General features: G+C 47.7%; 1 protein-coding gene across 1 annotated transcript; it reads right to left on the bottom strand.

The window, feature by feature from the left end:
- Positions 1 to 2,874: 2,874 nt before the first annotated feature.
- On the bottom strand, positions 2,875 to 6,545 carry LOC127771873 (cis-zeatin O-glucosyltransferase 1-like). Its single transcript, XM_052297818.1, has 2 exons — positions 5,078 to 6,545; positions 2,875 to 4,112 (listed from the first exon to the last, which is right to left on the bottom strand). The coding sequence occupies exon 1, from the start codon at positions 6,494 to 6,496 to the stop codon at positions 5,102 to 5,104; it is 1,395 nt and encodes a 464-aa protein (XP_052153778.1). The 5' UTR covers positions 6,497 to 6,545; the 3' UTR covers positions 2,875 to 4,112; positions 5,078 to 5,101.
- Positions 6,546 to 15,231: the final 8,686 nt, after the last annotated feature.

The raw sequence follows: 15,231 nt of genomic DNA, 5'->3' as shown, positions 1-15,231 counted from the left end.
GAATGGAGAGTCATGCATTAAATCCAAGAAAGTCATTAAGATGATAAATTGTTGAATTGAAATATATCTATCAATTTTTTTCAGATTTGTAAATATGACTATAAAAAATAGATGGAGGAAGTATTTAATTAACCATATGCTAATTTTTTTCAAATTTTACGTGTGGCTCATAAACTTAAGCTGCGATTGGTTGGGCCAGCTGGCGGCTGCTGTTATGCATCTTCTGTACCGCGCTAGCAGCAACTCGGTTCAGTCGTAGTAGTAGAAATAGCCGAGCACAAATGTACTCTTTTCGTGCTAAAATAAGTGAAAACATGAGTGTCCGTATCTAACTTTAATCTTTTTCTAAGTCACACGTAAATTACTACTCATGTTTTATATTATGATAACAATAAAAATTCTAATCATAATTTTTTTAAAAATAAGACAGATGTTAAAGTTGGACACGGAAACTCGTCCCGTGCTTATTTTGGAACGGTAGTATCGTAGTAGTAGTACTCCATAAGAGCATATGTAGTGTGGCGTCGGTTTGTTCTGACAAAAAAATCAAACGAAATATTGGTTCGATCCCTGCAGTGTGTAATCGATTTTGATGGGGCCCACAAAAAAAAGGTCTAAGTCCCACCTTTCCTCTCTCCTTCCTCCCGCGACCAGGCGGAAAAATCCGTGTGCGCCTGTTCTCTCCCTCTCGTTCCCCTTCCTTTCCCCTCTCCCTCCCCAAACCTTCCAAATTGCCAATCCGGTGATAATCCAGAAATTAACCCATGGAGGAGAGCAAATCAGGTCAACCAGCTATGGATGCAACTAGATTGGATCCTTCGCCGCGCTCGTGTGGCTCGTGCTCGCGCTCATGTGGGCTGTTGCACATGTCACCGTGCAATCAGTATGCCGCCGCATACGGCGCTGCTAGCCGGCGGCCGTGGATGAAAACCTCGCCGAGGGAAGACGGAGGCCGAGGATATGCGCTTCCAAGGCGAGGATCTGCCACACCAAGGGCATCAAGGTGATTATTTTTCTGTAATCTGTACAGTCTTGTTCTTTCTTTCTTTTTTTGACACCCAGTCTTGTTCTTTCTTGCTGTGACTTGATGGCTAAATTTAGTTGACAAATGATTTCATACGAAAAGAAACAACATCCAGTACATAGATTTGTAATAGAACTAGTAGTACACTTGCATTGTGTAAAGAAAAAACAATTTGAAAGGGATACAATACTCAGTACATGAAAAAACAAGACTAGCTAACTAGTGCTCAGGTTGGTTGCCTCCAAATTTGTTCCATATATGCTCAGTCAAGTCGTTTTTTAGTCGATGATGCATGTCTTTATTCCGAATAGCCACACTTATTTCAAGCACCCTATCAAATCCATGAATTGGCCCTTGTCCATATCCATTCAGTGGTATAGGAGAGCTTCCCTGCTCATAGTTAAAGTCAGCTCAGCCCTCATATGAATCCCTCTCATCCTCGACAATCATGTTATGCAAAATAATGCAAGCATACATAATCTCACCAAGAGTTCGTTTTTTCCACATACGTGCTGGGGTACATATAATGGCAAAACGAGATTGCAAAACACCAAATGCACACTCTATATCTTTTCTTGTCGATTCTTGCTTTTGAGCAAATAACTTGTGCTTCTCATATTGAGGCAATTTGAATGTTTTCACAAATGCTGCCCACTCAGGATAGATGCCATCAGCTAGGTAGTAACCCATGTCATACTCATTGCCATTGACTGTAAAATGAACCTCCGGTGCTATCCCTTGACGTTGTGCTGTGAACAATGATGATTGGTTCAACACATTGATATCATTGTTGGACCCAGCCACACAAAAAAATGCATGCCATATCCACAAGTCATGTGAGGCAACAGCTTCAAGCATGACAGTGGGCACTCCATGATCCCCACGGGTATATTGTCCCTTCCATGCCACCGGGCAATTTTTCCACTCCCAATGCATGCAGTCGATACTTCCCAACATACCGGGGAAGCCCCGAGCCTCTCCCACATGAAGCAACCTCTGGATGTCTTCTGCAGTGGGCCTCCTTAGGTATTTTGGCCCAAAACAATCAATAATACCTTTGCAGAAATTAACCAAGCTCTCAATGACAGTGGTCTCAGCTATTTGTAAATTTTCATCAAGTATATCAGCAGATGTTCCATATGCTAAATTCGCAAAGCAGCAGTGCATTTGAGTAAAGGAGAAAATCCAACTTTACCAAAAGCATCCTTTCTTTGCTGAAAAACCGGAGACCAATGACTAAGAGTTTGCACAATGTGTAGAAATAGATGCTTTTTCATCCTATACCTCCAACGAAACTGGGTATCGTTGTACATTGGGTTTTCTGAAAAGTAGTAAGCCTTCAACCGATCCTCAGCATCTTAACGCTCCCTTCTTATATACTTTCTCTGCTGGATTGGTGGACCTCTCTGCTGCTTCTCAATTTGATAACTAATGTCCTCTTCAATCTGAGTCTCAACTGGATCATTGATGTAATCCCAAATCAAGCCGAATGGGATAACATCAAAGTTGCTAACCTCAGAACTATCATGTTGGGAGCTAGGTTGTGTGGATATTTTTGTCGATCTGGTAGTATAGAGTGGATGTGGGCAGCTGGTGGAGTAGAGTGAAAGTTGGGAATGTGGAGATTTGGTGGATGGAAGGGATCTGCACCCTTCTTTTGTAGACAAGCTTCACAACGGCTAGTTTCACAACGGCTAGTTTTATAACGGCTAGTTTTACAACGGCTAGTTTGCTTATAGAATATTTTGCCTCTAACTTTACTAATTTGATTCAATGTTCTTTTTTTTTTTGCAGATTCAAGTGTTAGGCCAATATAAAGTGTACAACCTTAGGCTAGAGATTCAAAAACTACACAATAGCACACAAGATTGACTCAAGGTAACATTCGGCTGCATTCTCATTCATCACAACAATTAGATGGGTACAATATACCAATTAGATTGGTACATTACAATAATTAGATGGGTGCATTGCCAATACAACAAATACTTCCCTACACTACTTCTCAACACCATAAATTTCATTAGATAAGAAGTCTAGCGTCTTTTCATGGCGTGCTTTTTGTGACTCACTGTATGATGAGGTGTCAATCTTTAAGAGTTCATTGAACTGCTTGATTTTTTCCATCTTCACTTTCTCTTTGTCAGCTTCAGCCTGAATAGCAATGGCTTGAGCATGTTCTCTTGCATCAGCTGCCATTTTTTCTATTGCCTCAGATTTTTTGATTTGCATATTATTGAATTGTCCCACACTTTCATCTGATAACCGACCCTTCCCCAACTTCCCTTTCCCCTTCCCCTTCCGCCGCTCTTTTGCTGCCTTCTGCCCTTGTGGTCGACAATGTTTAGCATCAGTTGCTTCATCAGTGTCTCTGTTTGAAGAAGAAGTGTAAGCTCCTGATGAAGACACCTTATTTCTCTTATTCATAATGTCAGCAGCCACGTCTCGATTAAGCCATTTAGGTTCATCCTTCACCGCTCTCCACCAATACTCAAATGCGAAGGGCTTATTTGTTTCCTTCACTTTTTTTATTCTTCATGAACCAACTCCATAAGTTGCTAATCAGAACGTCCACTTTGATATGTCTTGCTTAACTCTGACCAACATCCATGAAACTTTGCAACAAGTGTGCTGATTGAATTCCATTGGTTCTTGCACTGCATAGCTGTTCTTTTCCTTCCTTTAGGGGCATATGTGTTGTATTCTTCTGCGACTTGCTTCCAGTAATGAGGTCCCTTCTTTGAATTGCCATTGATTGGGTCATTGGAGTTGTTCAACCAAGCACTTACTAGTCGTAGATTGTCTTCTTTCGACCAATGCATCCTCACACATTTATTTTCCTCGTCTGAACATACATCGCTCCATTCCTCAATTCCATTTGTATCTTTGCTTGTATTCTGTGCATGAGCTATTGGAGAAGTGACCGGAGAAGCTGAGTCCTCACATCTTGATCCACTACCACCACCAACTCCAAACAAAGCCGCAGAACCCACTGGTGATGATGGACCAGTAGCCATACTACCCCCATGAAAGTTGCCATGGACAGGAACACCATGTTGATAGCTTGAAGCTGGGAATTGCTGGTAACCTGGTGGAAATCCAAATGGATTGAAATTTTGTGGGTAGTACTGTGGTTGAAAGTTGGGGCTAAACTGATGGGTGAAAAATTCATGGAAAAATAGGGTGAGAAACCATGGGATTGCTGGTTGTTTGTGTTTTGAAAACTATGGGGTTGTTGGTTGGTTGGGTTTTGAGGATCTGAACTTGAGATTGCAGAGTTCAAAAATTTTGTAAAACTAGGTGTGGAGTTGTTGTCCATATTTGAGGGTCAAATTTGTGGAGAAATGTATGTGAATCAATATGTGTAAACTTGTGTATATATAGCAGAACACAACGCCCCAACGGCTAGCTAGGTTTTACGACGGTAACATGCCAACAAATATTATTTAAATGCCTTCTGTTCGACCTCCAAACTCAATTCGATTTTTGCTCTGACACGGCTCTAAACCATCAGTGCTAGAGTGGTAGGTTGTCGTCTTGTCGATGTCTGCAATAAACCATGGCAAGCGACCTGGCTTTGGCGGCTCTGGTCGGAGGTCATTGCAGTAAGGGAGGAGAAAGATGCATTCGAGCAATAGGTGTCGTAGCAGCAGAGGCCGACACACACCCCTTGTCACTGTGACCCCGAATTTTAAAAGTTTTTGTTATAGAAACTAAAACTCATTTACTTAAATCATGTAATTCAAATAGTCGCATTCAAAACAAAACTATTACTCAGGCTGTATTTAGATCCAAACTTCCAACTTTTTCCATCATATCAATCTATTATACACACACAACTCTTCAGTCACATCGTACCAATTTCAACCTAAATTTCCAACTTTGTAAGGAACTAAACAAAGCCTCACACACAAAGTTTGAAGCCCTTTTATTTAAGGTCCGGCGTGAGCGGTGCGGTCGAATTTTATTAAGCCAAAGAAAGTTTAACAGGAGATTGAATCATATACCCTCCACATTTAGATTGAAAAATGAGGGTATATGATTAATTTTTACCTTTCGGAACATGGCGTTCTTCGATCATCTTGTGATATGATCAACGAAGTCCTCAAGATCATTGCGCGATGAACGGACGGCATCGCCGAGGGCCTTCGCGCGCTGCCGCACCGCCAACCCTTCTTCAGATGCCATCATCTTTTCGATCTCCGCTTGTATGGTTGTCGCCGGCACCACCTCACCGTGCTTCTCCCATGGCCTTACCAAGAATCCGGCCTTGAGGTAGTTGCACACCAGCTCCGCGTCCCACGGCTGGTCCGAGTGCATGGGCCACGCCAGAATCGGCTTCCCGTGGCTCAGGCTCTCCATGGTGGAGTTCCAGCCGCAGTGGCTCATGAACGCCGCCGTGGCGCCGTGCGCCAGGATCTCCAGCTGCGGCGCCCACCCGGTGATCACCAGGTCAGTGCCTTCGGTTTCCTTGCAGAACTCGGACAGAAGCTTGGCGTACCGGCTCTCGCTCTCGCCGGAGCCCGCGAATATGTTGCCGCGGTCGGCGTCGCGCAGCACCCAGATGAACCGCTGCTTGCTGCCGCGCAGTGCCGCGGCGAGCTCCGCGACCTGCTCCACCCGAAGAGAGGACGTCGTGCCGAACGACACGTAGAGCACGGATTCCGGTGGCTGCCTGTCGAGCCAGTCAAGGCACTCGTGTCGCCGCCGGCCCTGCTTCAATGCGCCCGTGTCGAGCAGTGGGTTTAACGGCCCGATCGCGAAGAGCTTCTTGCTGCTGGCATCCAATCTCTCGGCGAAAACGTCGATGAATTCACCCTCGAGCGCGCGGCACGCGTTCGCGAGGATGCCGGCGCAGGACGAGATCGACTGCGCCGCTCTTGCTCGCTGTTGCTCGTAGTCCATGAACTCCTTGGTCAAGTAGGTATCCATGGGAATGAAGCGGAGGCCGTTCTCGCGCAGGAGCCGGTGCCCGGGGTCGATGCTCCCGGTGGCGGACGACACGGCTACGCAGTTACACACGAATGCCTCGCCGTTGGGCAGCCGCGCCGCCTCCTTGACGGCGAAGGAGTTCATGATGTCGCAGATGACGACGACCCGGCGGTAGGACGCGGACAGCTCGCCAAGGAGCGCCGAGAGCGGGGCGCGCGCGTCCGCGGTGTACGCCTCCCAGAGGGGCATGAGGTGGGAGGGGAAGGGCGCGTCGGCGGTGGGATCGGGTGGCGGAGAGACGTACGTGGAGATGCCGAGGTCGTGGAACTGGACGGAGAGGAGGGCCTTGTCGTCCCAGCCGTGCACGCGCGCCCGCGCCTGGCGGAGCTGCGGCGCCGGCGCAGCGTAGTGCACCGTGAGCCCGTGCGACGACGACGCGAGCTGCAGCGACAGGTGCAGGAGCTGGTTGAGGTGGCCCTGCGCCGGGAACGGCACGGCCACGATGGCGACCGCATCCGCTGGGTTTCCCTTCGCTGCCATTGTCGGCGTCGTCCGAGTGGGAGAGCAAGTAAATGCCTGAATTGGCTGGATGATGATTTGCTGACTGCAGAAGTACGCGGGCGTACAGCTATAAATTGTGCTTGGTGGTGACCGGTGATAACAAAGATTGGAATTGGCTACTACCCCCTACTAGCTAGCCAACAAATCGTGGATCCACATGATACTTGCGATTCATTGAGCCCGGCTGGCGGATGCAACCACGCAACTTCGGCAGTGTCTCGTTGGCAGTAGTGCCAGTCCAGTGTAGTAGTAGGCTAGTAGAAGTAGCCAAGCGCAAAGTTATGGTGCTTTTTTTTAACGAAAAGCTTTTTCCCCCCGGTTTCTCCGATTAAACGGAAGTCGCACAAACGCACGGTAGGCATACCACACGGCTGTGTTCGTTCCACCTGGTTCCCAACCTCTCTCATTCGTTTTCCGCGTACGTTTTTCAAATAGCTAAACGTTACATTTTTTACAAAATATTTATATACGAAAGTTGCTTAAAAAATTATATTGATCCAATTTTTTTAAGCAAATATTTAATTAATCACGTGCTAATGGACCGCTCTATTTTTCCGTGCTTGGAGGGTACCGTTCCCAACCAGGGAAACGAACGCAGCCTTAGGCCTAGTTTAGTTCCCTAAATTTTTTCTTAAAAATATCACATCGAATCGTTGAACACATACATAGAGCATTAAATATAGATTAAAAAAACTAATTGCACAGTTAGGGGGAAATCATGAGACAAATCTTTTGAGTCTAATTAGTTCATGATTAGCCATACGTCCTACAGTAACCCACATGTGTTAATGATGGATTAATTAGGCTCAAAAGATTCGTCTCGCGGTTTCAAGGCTAGTTATGAAATTAGTTTTTTCATTCGTGTCTAAAAAATTATCTTTTCACGAGCTAAACAGACCCTTACACACCTGCGTGCCCCCCCCCCTTCCCTCCTCCCCCTAAAAAAACACAAGTACAAAGAGATGAAAACCAATGGGTATATCCTTGTTCTAACTCATGTAATATTTGTGGGTAAGAGAATATATGAATATGAATGAATCATAGTGGCTGAAGTTACGCACAAGTGACTGGACAATCATACACCGATGCTTTAGAATGAAAAATAATTATAGGGAAATAAAGCATGGAAAGTTGACATAAATGATTTTAGACTCTTAGGGGATGTCACCTATTTTCTTGGATGTCATCTAAATAATTATTTTTTAATAAAAAATAACAAGTGTCAGGGTTACGGATAAGGTATACCCTCTACCCTTGGATGTATGCTATACGGCAATGCGGTATATCGGTGCATATACGGACGTTCTCTGAATACGCTAAGGAAGTCCATCACGAAGTCTGCCAATGGAAAGGTTCCTACCCGTATAGGACTGGGTTGTTACTATATCGTGCAGGGTCCGATGTCTCCGAGTCCTACTTGGAGACCGCCTGACCTGCGATATAAAAGGGAACCCCCGGGGGACCTAAGGGATCGAATCTCATAGCCTACACAACGACCACAGCCTACGAAGCCGAAGACTATAGTAGCCAAGTCGCCGGGTGATCTAGTCGAATCAACTCGACTATGATCTCGTCGGTACCACTGAGTTCTACTATTCCCTTTGTAATCTGTGGTTATTTCCATATAATCCCATATCAACTGGATTAGGGCTATTACCTGCTAAGGGGCCTGAACCAGTATAATCTTTGTCTCTTGTTTCCTTGATGTCGTACTACGTAGATCCTCGTACCAGCGTACCCCAATACCCTCTATATCCGGCCTACGGGTACCCACCGTCGACAGTGGCGCGCCAGGTAGGGGGACTTGGTGCTCAAGGTTCTACTACTATGACATCGAGCTTCGTCGACAATAGAGTCAACACCGGCCCCATCCAAGGAATCCCTGCTTCAACAATGCTGGTGTCGACTCAAGTCGGAGAAATCGTCTTCCCGGTTTACACCACGGTGCCAATCTCGGCTGGTCCATCAATAACCGGAACTCAGGTACTCAAGTCGACCATGTCGAGGCTCCGCTTGTCGCATTGGACCGCCAGCTTCGCGTTCCCTTGGATAGTGATTGTTCCCTTCGACCCGGGCATCTGAGTACCTGATACGCGTAGTGAGATGCGGCCATGAACTTCGCGAGTGGCGTTCTTCCGATGATCCCTTACCCAGACGACACCTAGCATTGAAACCTATCCTCATGTCTCTTTACACCGTCTTGACAAGGCCTCCGAAGAACCTAAGTGAACTTCGGCTGGGACGCCCAGAGCTGATAAGGCCTTGTCGGATCCTTCAGAGACGAAAGACGTAAGATCTGGTCGTGTAAGAGTTCTCGCCGTGCGTATTAACTAAGCCGTGTAATCGGAAATGGATTTTTCCAACTTCACGGCTAGGGGCTAGGATCAGTGCTTATTCAACTAAGGCAAGTCGAGAGTCCAAGAGCCTTATCTTTCGAGGAGAGTTCTCCGACGACAAGGCTGGGGGCTAGGGAGAGTGTATAACTCAAGTGACTGATCAAAGTCGAGAAGTGAGAAGACACTCGTGCACACCGCATCCAGCGTAAGAAAGCTTAGTTAGATAGATTTCCTTTCTATTTCACAAGCATTCCTTACATATCGCAAAGAATTCCAGAATATATTACTTTTTTCTTAAGATGTTTGTCACAAATATATAGGCACTACCAGGAAGGCCAACGCCAATCCATTGACTGGAAGATCTTCTCCGCTAGCGGAGCCATCGACTTCGCTAGGTCTTCTATCTCCGCAAGATTCCTCCGAGAACGGGAAAACCCTTCGTGAAGGAACTCGAGGTGCAACTGCGGACGATGATCTCGTATACACGCCAGCACGTGCCCTCCGGCGTATCGGCTCGATCGACGACATTCCTGCTTCAGGGCCTCGTCAATACGCCCGCCGATGCCTTCAAGCTGAGCACAAGCCCCGTTCAGCCACGAGATGTAGCTAGCTGCTGACTCCTCGGGATCCCCGCGAGGTACTCGGAGGCTCTCTGCAGACAACGGCCATGGTTGTGCAACAACTCCTAAGGTATGAGTTGAACCATACCTCGCGACCTTGGAGCGCCTCCAGAGCCCGGCCCCTCTTCACCTCCAATATAGTCCTCTCAAGTTCGGCAACCTCGAACTTCGTCCTCCAATACTGGATGCGACAGTCGCGATCAGCAAGCGTACTCTCGAGGTCTGCTCAACATGCAAACACCTAAGTCAAGCTAATCAAGACAGACGAGGTAAAGAAAAGGGAACCGTCAAGAACCTACCTAAAGAAGTCGACGCCACGTCCGTCTCCTCGGGCAGATCCTGGTCTATGCCGTCCCACGGCACGTATGGTTCGAGCTCAAGTGCCAGAGCGTATAGGCAATTCAGGCTACCCGCGCTGCTGGACATCCTCGACATCGACATCTCTATAAACAACAGACAAAGTACCCGGAATCAAAACGCCAAAGAAAACTAAGGCAACGATTGCACACACAAAAGTAGTCGGAACCAACGAAAAGTTTTACAGAGCGCGATTGGTTAAGGGGTACAGGCAAGCGGCGGCCTTACTCTTCAAAAAGCGGGAGGACGGACTCCCCCAGATCGCTGACTTCTTCCATCACATCCTTGCGAGCGTCGCTAGCCGCCCCCAGATCGAGTTTAGGAAACGCCAGCCTCACACACGCAAGGACATGGCACGCCCCGGTATAGCTCCCGTTGGACATCTCCTCTCCGATCCTGGCCGCGTGCTTGGAGGGGATCGCCTCCATCGCCGTCGCCAGTTCCGCAAATGAAGTCGTCAGCGAGAACTCGTCGGGATTCGTCGGGATGGTGGTCTTGATGCCGCACTCCCCGGCGAGCTGGTGCAGACCAGTATAGGTGACCCGCAGCGAGCCACGGATTTCTGACAAGTTGTTCTCGAGCTCCGACATACGGTGCTCGAGCCCTTGCCGTTGTCGCTTGTTGCTGGCCACCAGCTCCCTCATCTTCTGGAGGTCCTCGCGAACCTCCGCCAAGTCGCCCGTTAGCCTGTCGGCACGCTCATTCGCCGCCGCCGCCGCCCTCGCCTCCACGATCTCGCGACTAATGCCGCGGGCACCAGCCTCGAGGATGCGCCCCATCTCGACCTGGAGCTCCTCCCAAGTGAGGGTGGCAGCCGGCGGGCCTTGACCAGCCGCGATATCGCTAGCCGGGCCGCTAGGCGTCACCTCACGGCTCCTGGGCACGACCACGACCTCGGTTGAGGCCACTGCAGGAGACGCGCTGGAGTTTGCTCCAGGCCCATCTTGCGCCGCCTTCGCCCGCGCCCTACGAAAGATGGCCATGTCAGTCATCGCAACAAGATGAAAAAATCTGATTAAGTCAAGAGCCTCAAATTTCGTCCACTTACTTCTCGCCGAGTGTCACCAGCCTCTGCCGTCGCGGAGGCGGGGGAGACGCATCCGAGGCCTAAGTAAACCGAGTACGACATGAGGGCGACATTCTCCGACTACGTAAATCAATGACCTAGGAAGCTTACCGATGGAGTGGGCGTCTTCCGGCAGTTGCCAAGCACGGAGGAAAATTTCCTCCCCGTCTTCGGAACCTTGCCGCCGCTGGTCGTTGCAGCAGCAGCGGCAACAGCCGCATCAGACGCCTCCCGGGCAATGTTCTCCCGCAACGAGGCCGCCATCTGATGGTCCACGAGCGGCCCGATAACGTCAGTCAGGGGGAGAGCCTGCGCAACATGAAGTCACGATGCGGTCTAAGAATTGAAAGGGAAAGGACCGTCGACTACACTCACGTTGATCGCGGCTTCACGCTCAGCCGCCTCCCTCTCGCAAAGAGGGGTGGGGACGTTGCTCGCCGTCGTGGGACCACTGATCATCACCTGGGCAACACGGTGCTCCACGGTTGCGCCGCTCAGACCTGCAGATCGAGAACCAAGTTTCGACAAGTCAGGAGGAATGCACATAAAGGGAGAGGAACCTAAAATACAAGAAAAATACCCCAAGGAGAAACCCGGGTCGTGTCCTCCGGCCCAGAGTAGTCAAAGGCTGGGTGGACTCGAGCCTAGAGCGGCTGGATCCGTCTACCAACGAAGTCGGCAGCGACTTCATACCCTGACAACCCCCGTACTCGAAGGTCATCAATGATATCGATGAAAGATTGGAGGAATGGGGTCAAGGCGGGTTTGGCAGTCCAAGATGGAGTCTTGTCTGGTTGCTCCTCAGGAACAATGAAGACTGGGTCCGAATCTTTTATCTGAAGATAGAACCACCTCCCTCGCCATTTGTTGCGAGATGAGGGGCACTGGAAGGGGATGTATCGCGACTTCAGGCCATCCCGAAGTCGGAAACCAACACATCCGGACACCTTTTTAGATTCCATCCAGCGCAACTCATAGTAAAAGCGGAAGAGGTCAAGAAACGGCTCTACCCCAATGTAGGCCTAACAGATATGAGAGAAAATGCTAAGGAAGGCTATGGAGTTGGGGTTCAGATGAAGCAGAGAGAGACCGTAGAAGTTCAAGATGAGAAGGAAAAACTCGGAAGGCGGGGGAAGAAAACCACAGAGAATGTAGTCCTCAACTGCAACCATGCGGCCCAGGACGGGTTCAGGCTCAGTACCTCCCGGTTCCCTCTCCATGGTCCCGTGACTGGGGAGAGCGCCCTCCTCTTGCAATTTCGTCAAGGACGCGCGGCTGGAGGTGGACTTGTCAAGATCCATTGCCGAGGAGGATCGCCGGAGAAGAAGCCGAAGCAGGCGAACTTAGGGTTTGTGTGGGAGCGGAGAAGACAAAGAGCGTTTGGAGGCAAGAAATTTCTCACAACCGCCAGACTCCAAAATGTATTTCCAAAACGCCCTTAAATAGGCGCACTACCGACGGTGCGAATTCCAAGGAAAGAAGAGAGATGGCCGCCGGAGATTTCTGGGTCCGTTGCGCGAGGCGGTGTGACATCCCGGCCTAGGGCTTAATAGGATTACTAGAATACTCATATCAACAAGTTGCAACTTCTTTTCCGGAAGCCAATCTCTAAAGAACTCCAGGGTTAAGCGTGCTTGGCTTGGAGCAATTTGGGATGGGTGACTGACCGGGATCCTGGGTGCGCACGAGTGAGGACAAAGTGTGTAGAAAAGACTTGTGTTGGTCTGTGAGGGCAGTCTATGACCTATGAAAGCTGCCAGATGTAAGCGGGCCCGGCCTGGGAGAGGCGGGGCGTTACAAAGTGGTATCAGAGCCGACTCTTGCGGTTTCACGGACGCGTGTGTCACAGTTGCGCAGGCATGGTGCGCATGGCTGGTGTGGACCGGGAGTGGTCACACAGCATGGCACATACGCTGGCACTGGACACACGGACGTTGCCAAGAGAGGACGTTCCTGGCCTGGGGGGTTGATCGACGGGGACGTCGATCTCTTATAAGGGGGTGAGGATGTAACATCCCGGCCTAGGACTTAATAGGATTACTAGAATACTCATATGCAAAACTTCTTTTCTGGAAGCCAATCTCTAAAGAACTCCAGGGTTAAGCGTGTTTGGCCTGGAGCAATTTGGGATAAGAACTCCAGGGTTAAGCGTGTTTGGCCTGGAGCAATTTGGGATGGGTGATCGACCGGGATCCTGGGTGCGCACGAGTGAGGACAAAGTGTGAGCAATTTGGGATGGGTGACCGACTGGGATCCTGAGTGCGCACGACTGAGGACAAAGTGTGCAGAAAAGACTTGTGTTGGTCTGTGAGGGCAGTCTATGACCTATGAAAGCTGCCAGATGTAAGCGGGCCCGGCCTGGGAGAGGCGGGGCGTTACAGGCGGTTTATTGGACTTCAATTTAAATTCACTCATAACCGTTGGACTTCGCATGGTGTTGTCGAACACTCTTTGTCTCTACGGTCCTCACACTGAGATCGACCAGTTGAGAACGACAACAATTTCGACATCAGAAGTCGCGATGGGTTACATGAGTTCATTTAAGTAGAAGTCGGGGGCTACTGTCAGGGTTACGAATAAGGTATACCCTCTACCCTTGGATGCGTGCTATATGGCAATGCGGTATATCGGTGCATATGCGGACGTTCTCTGAATACGCTAAGGAAGTCCATCACGAAGTCTGCCAATGGAAAGGTTCCTACTCTATAGGACTGTTCGTTAATATATCATGCAGGGTCCGATGTCTCCGAGTCCTACTTAAAGACCGCCTGACCTGCGATATAAAAGGGACCCCCCGGGGGGACCTAAGGGGTCGAATCTCATAGCCTACACAACGTCCACAGCCTACGAAGCCGAAGACTATAGGAGCCAAGTCGTCGGGTGATCTAGTCGAATCAACTCGACTACGATCTCATCGGTACCACTGAGTTCTACTATTCCCTTTGTAATCTGTGGTTATTTCCATATAATCTCATATCAACTGGATTAGGGCTATTACCTGTTAAGGAGCCTGAACCAGTATAATCTTTGTCTATTGTTTCCTTGATGTCGTACTACGTAAATCATCGTACCAGCGTACCCCAATACCCTCTATATCCGGTCTACGGGTACCCACCGTCGACAACAAGATATATTAATATGTAATGTGTTCCACGTAAATTTAAATTCATTGTTTAGGGTAACCAAAAAAACAAATAAAATTTTACTCCATTCGTTCCATCCGTTTCATATTCTAAGTCTTTCTAGCGGTGCCTACATTCATATATGTCTAGATTCATTAACATATATGAGAATGTGGGCAATGCTAGAAAGTCTTATAATATGAAACGAAGGAAGTAGCTAATATGTGTATATTCATAGTCACATTGTTTTAAATAATATTAGTTAATTTGAATTTATATGTTTGTAAGAGTGATTTATCACTTATTAAATATCATATCAGATATTTTCAAATGCAAATAGGCTGTACTCTCCGTCCGGAAAGCTTGATGTTCCAGATATTCTAAGACAAATTAGCTTATAGTGTAAATTACCGATCCATCCTCCATTTATAAACTGCTGTTAGAGTTAATGAGCATGCACTCGATTCAAATGAGTGAACCAGAATGATCCAAGGGAAAAACTAATGGCTCAAAAAGTTTGAAACAATCACCTTTTTGGAACATTTTGTGAGGTCATTCTCAACCCAAGACACTAGATATAATTTTCATAAACTCCATATCATCAAGAAACTAGTACTAGACACTACTCTTCTAATGTAAACACCACTATCCATACTTAAATTTAATGCTACTTATCTCACATGATGTATTGGATGTTGTGTGCAAGACACGATTTCCTTCTCTTTCCTCATTTATTCACTTGCAACATCATTTTTTTATCATAGGTGACAGCCTATTTAATACTATGGACACCATTCTAGTCATTGGGTTGGGAATGGCATGAGCCGTAAAACGTTATTCTTTATAGCAATGAGGAAGTATGGTATAAACGAGACATATCATAGATAGACTAAAATAGTTTGCCGAGAGTGGACCGACCAAGGTAGTTGGATTTATTTCCAACGGTTGTCCTTTTTTCTTTGGGAAAATATGTAGTGCAAATCACATATGTAGTAGAAACTTGGAAATTGTCTTTGGATTGAAAAATGGACGTTCGAGATTTATCCACGTCACCATGAGTAAAAAAATTACTTTTTACTCATAAGCAAATCTGCGAGTAATTTTTTTACTCATGGTGATGTGGATGAATCTCGGATGTCTATTTTTGATTCAACAGTAGTTTTCAGGTTTTCACTGTATACGTGGTTTCCAACATATATTTTCCCTTTTTCTT

The sequence above is a fragment of the Oryza glaberrima genome, chromosome 4 (assembly GCF_000147395.1).
Source record: "Oryza glaberrima chromosome 4, OglaRS2, whole genome shotgun sequence".
Taxonomy (NCBI): domain Eukaryota; kingdom Viridiplantae; phylum Streptophyta; class Magnoliopsida; order Poales; family Poaceae; genus Oryza; species Oryza glaberrima.
Note: the sequence above shows the minus strand (reverse complement) of the source record. Positions and strands in the feature narration are given on the sequence as shown.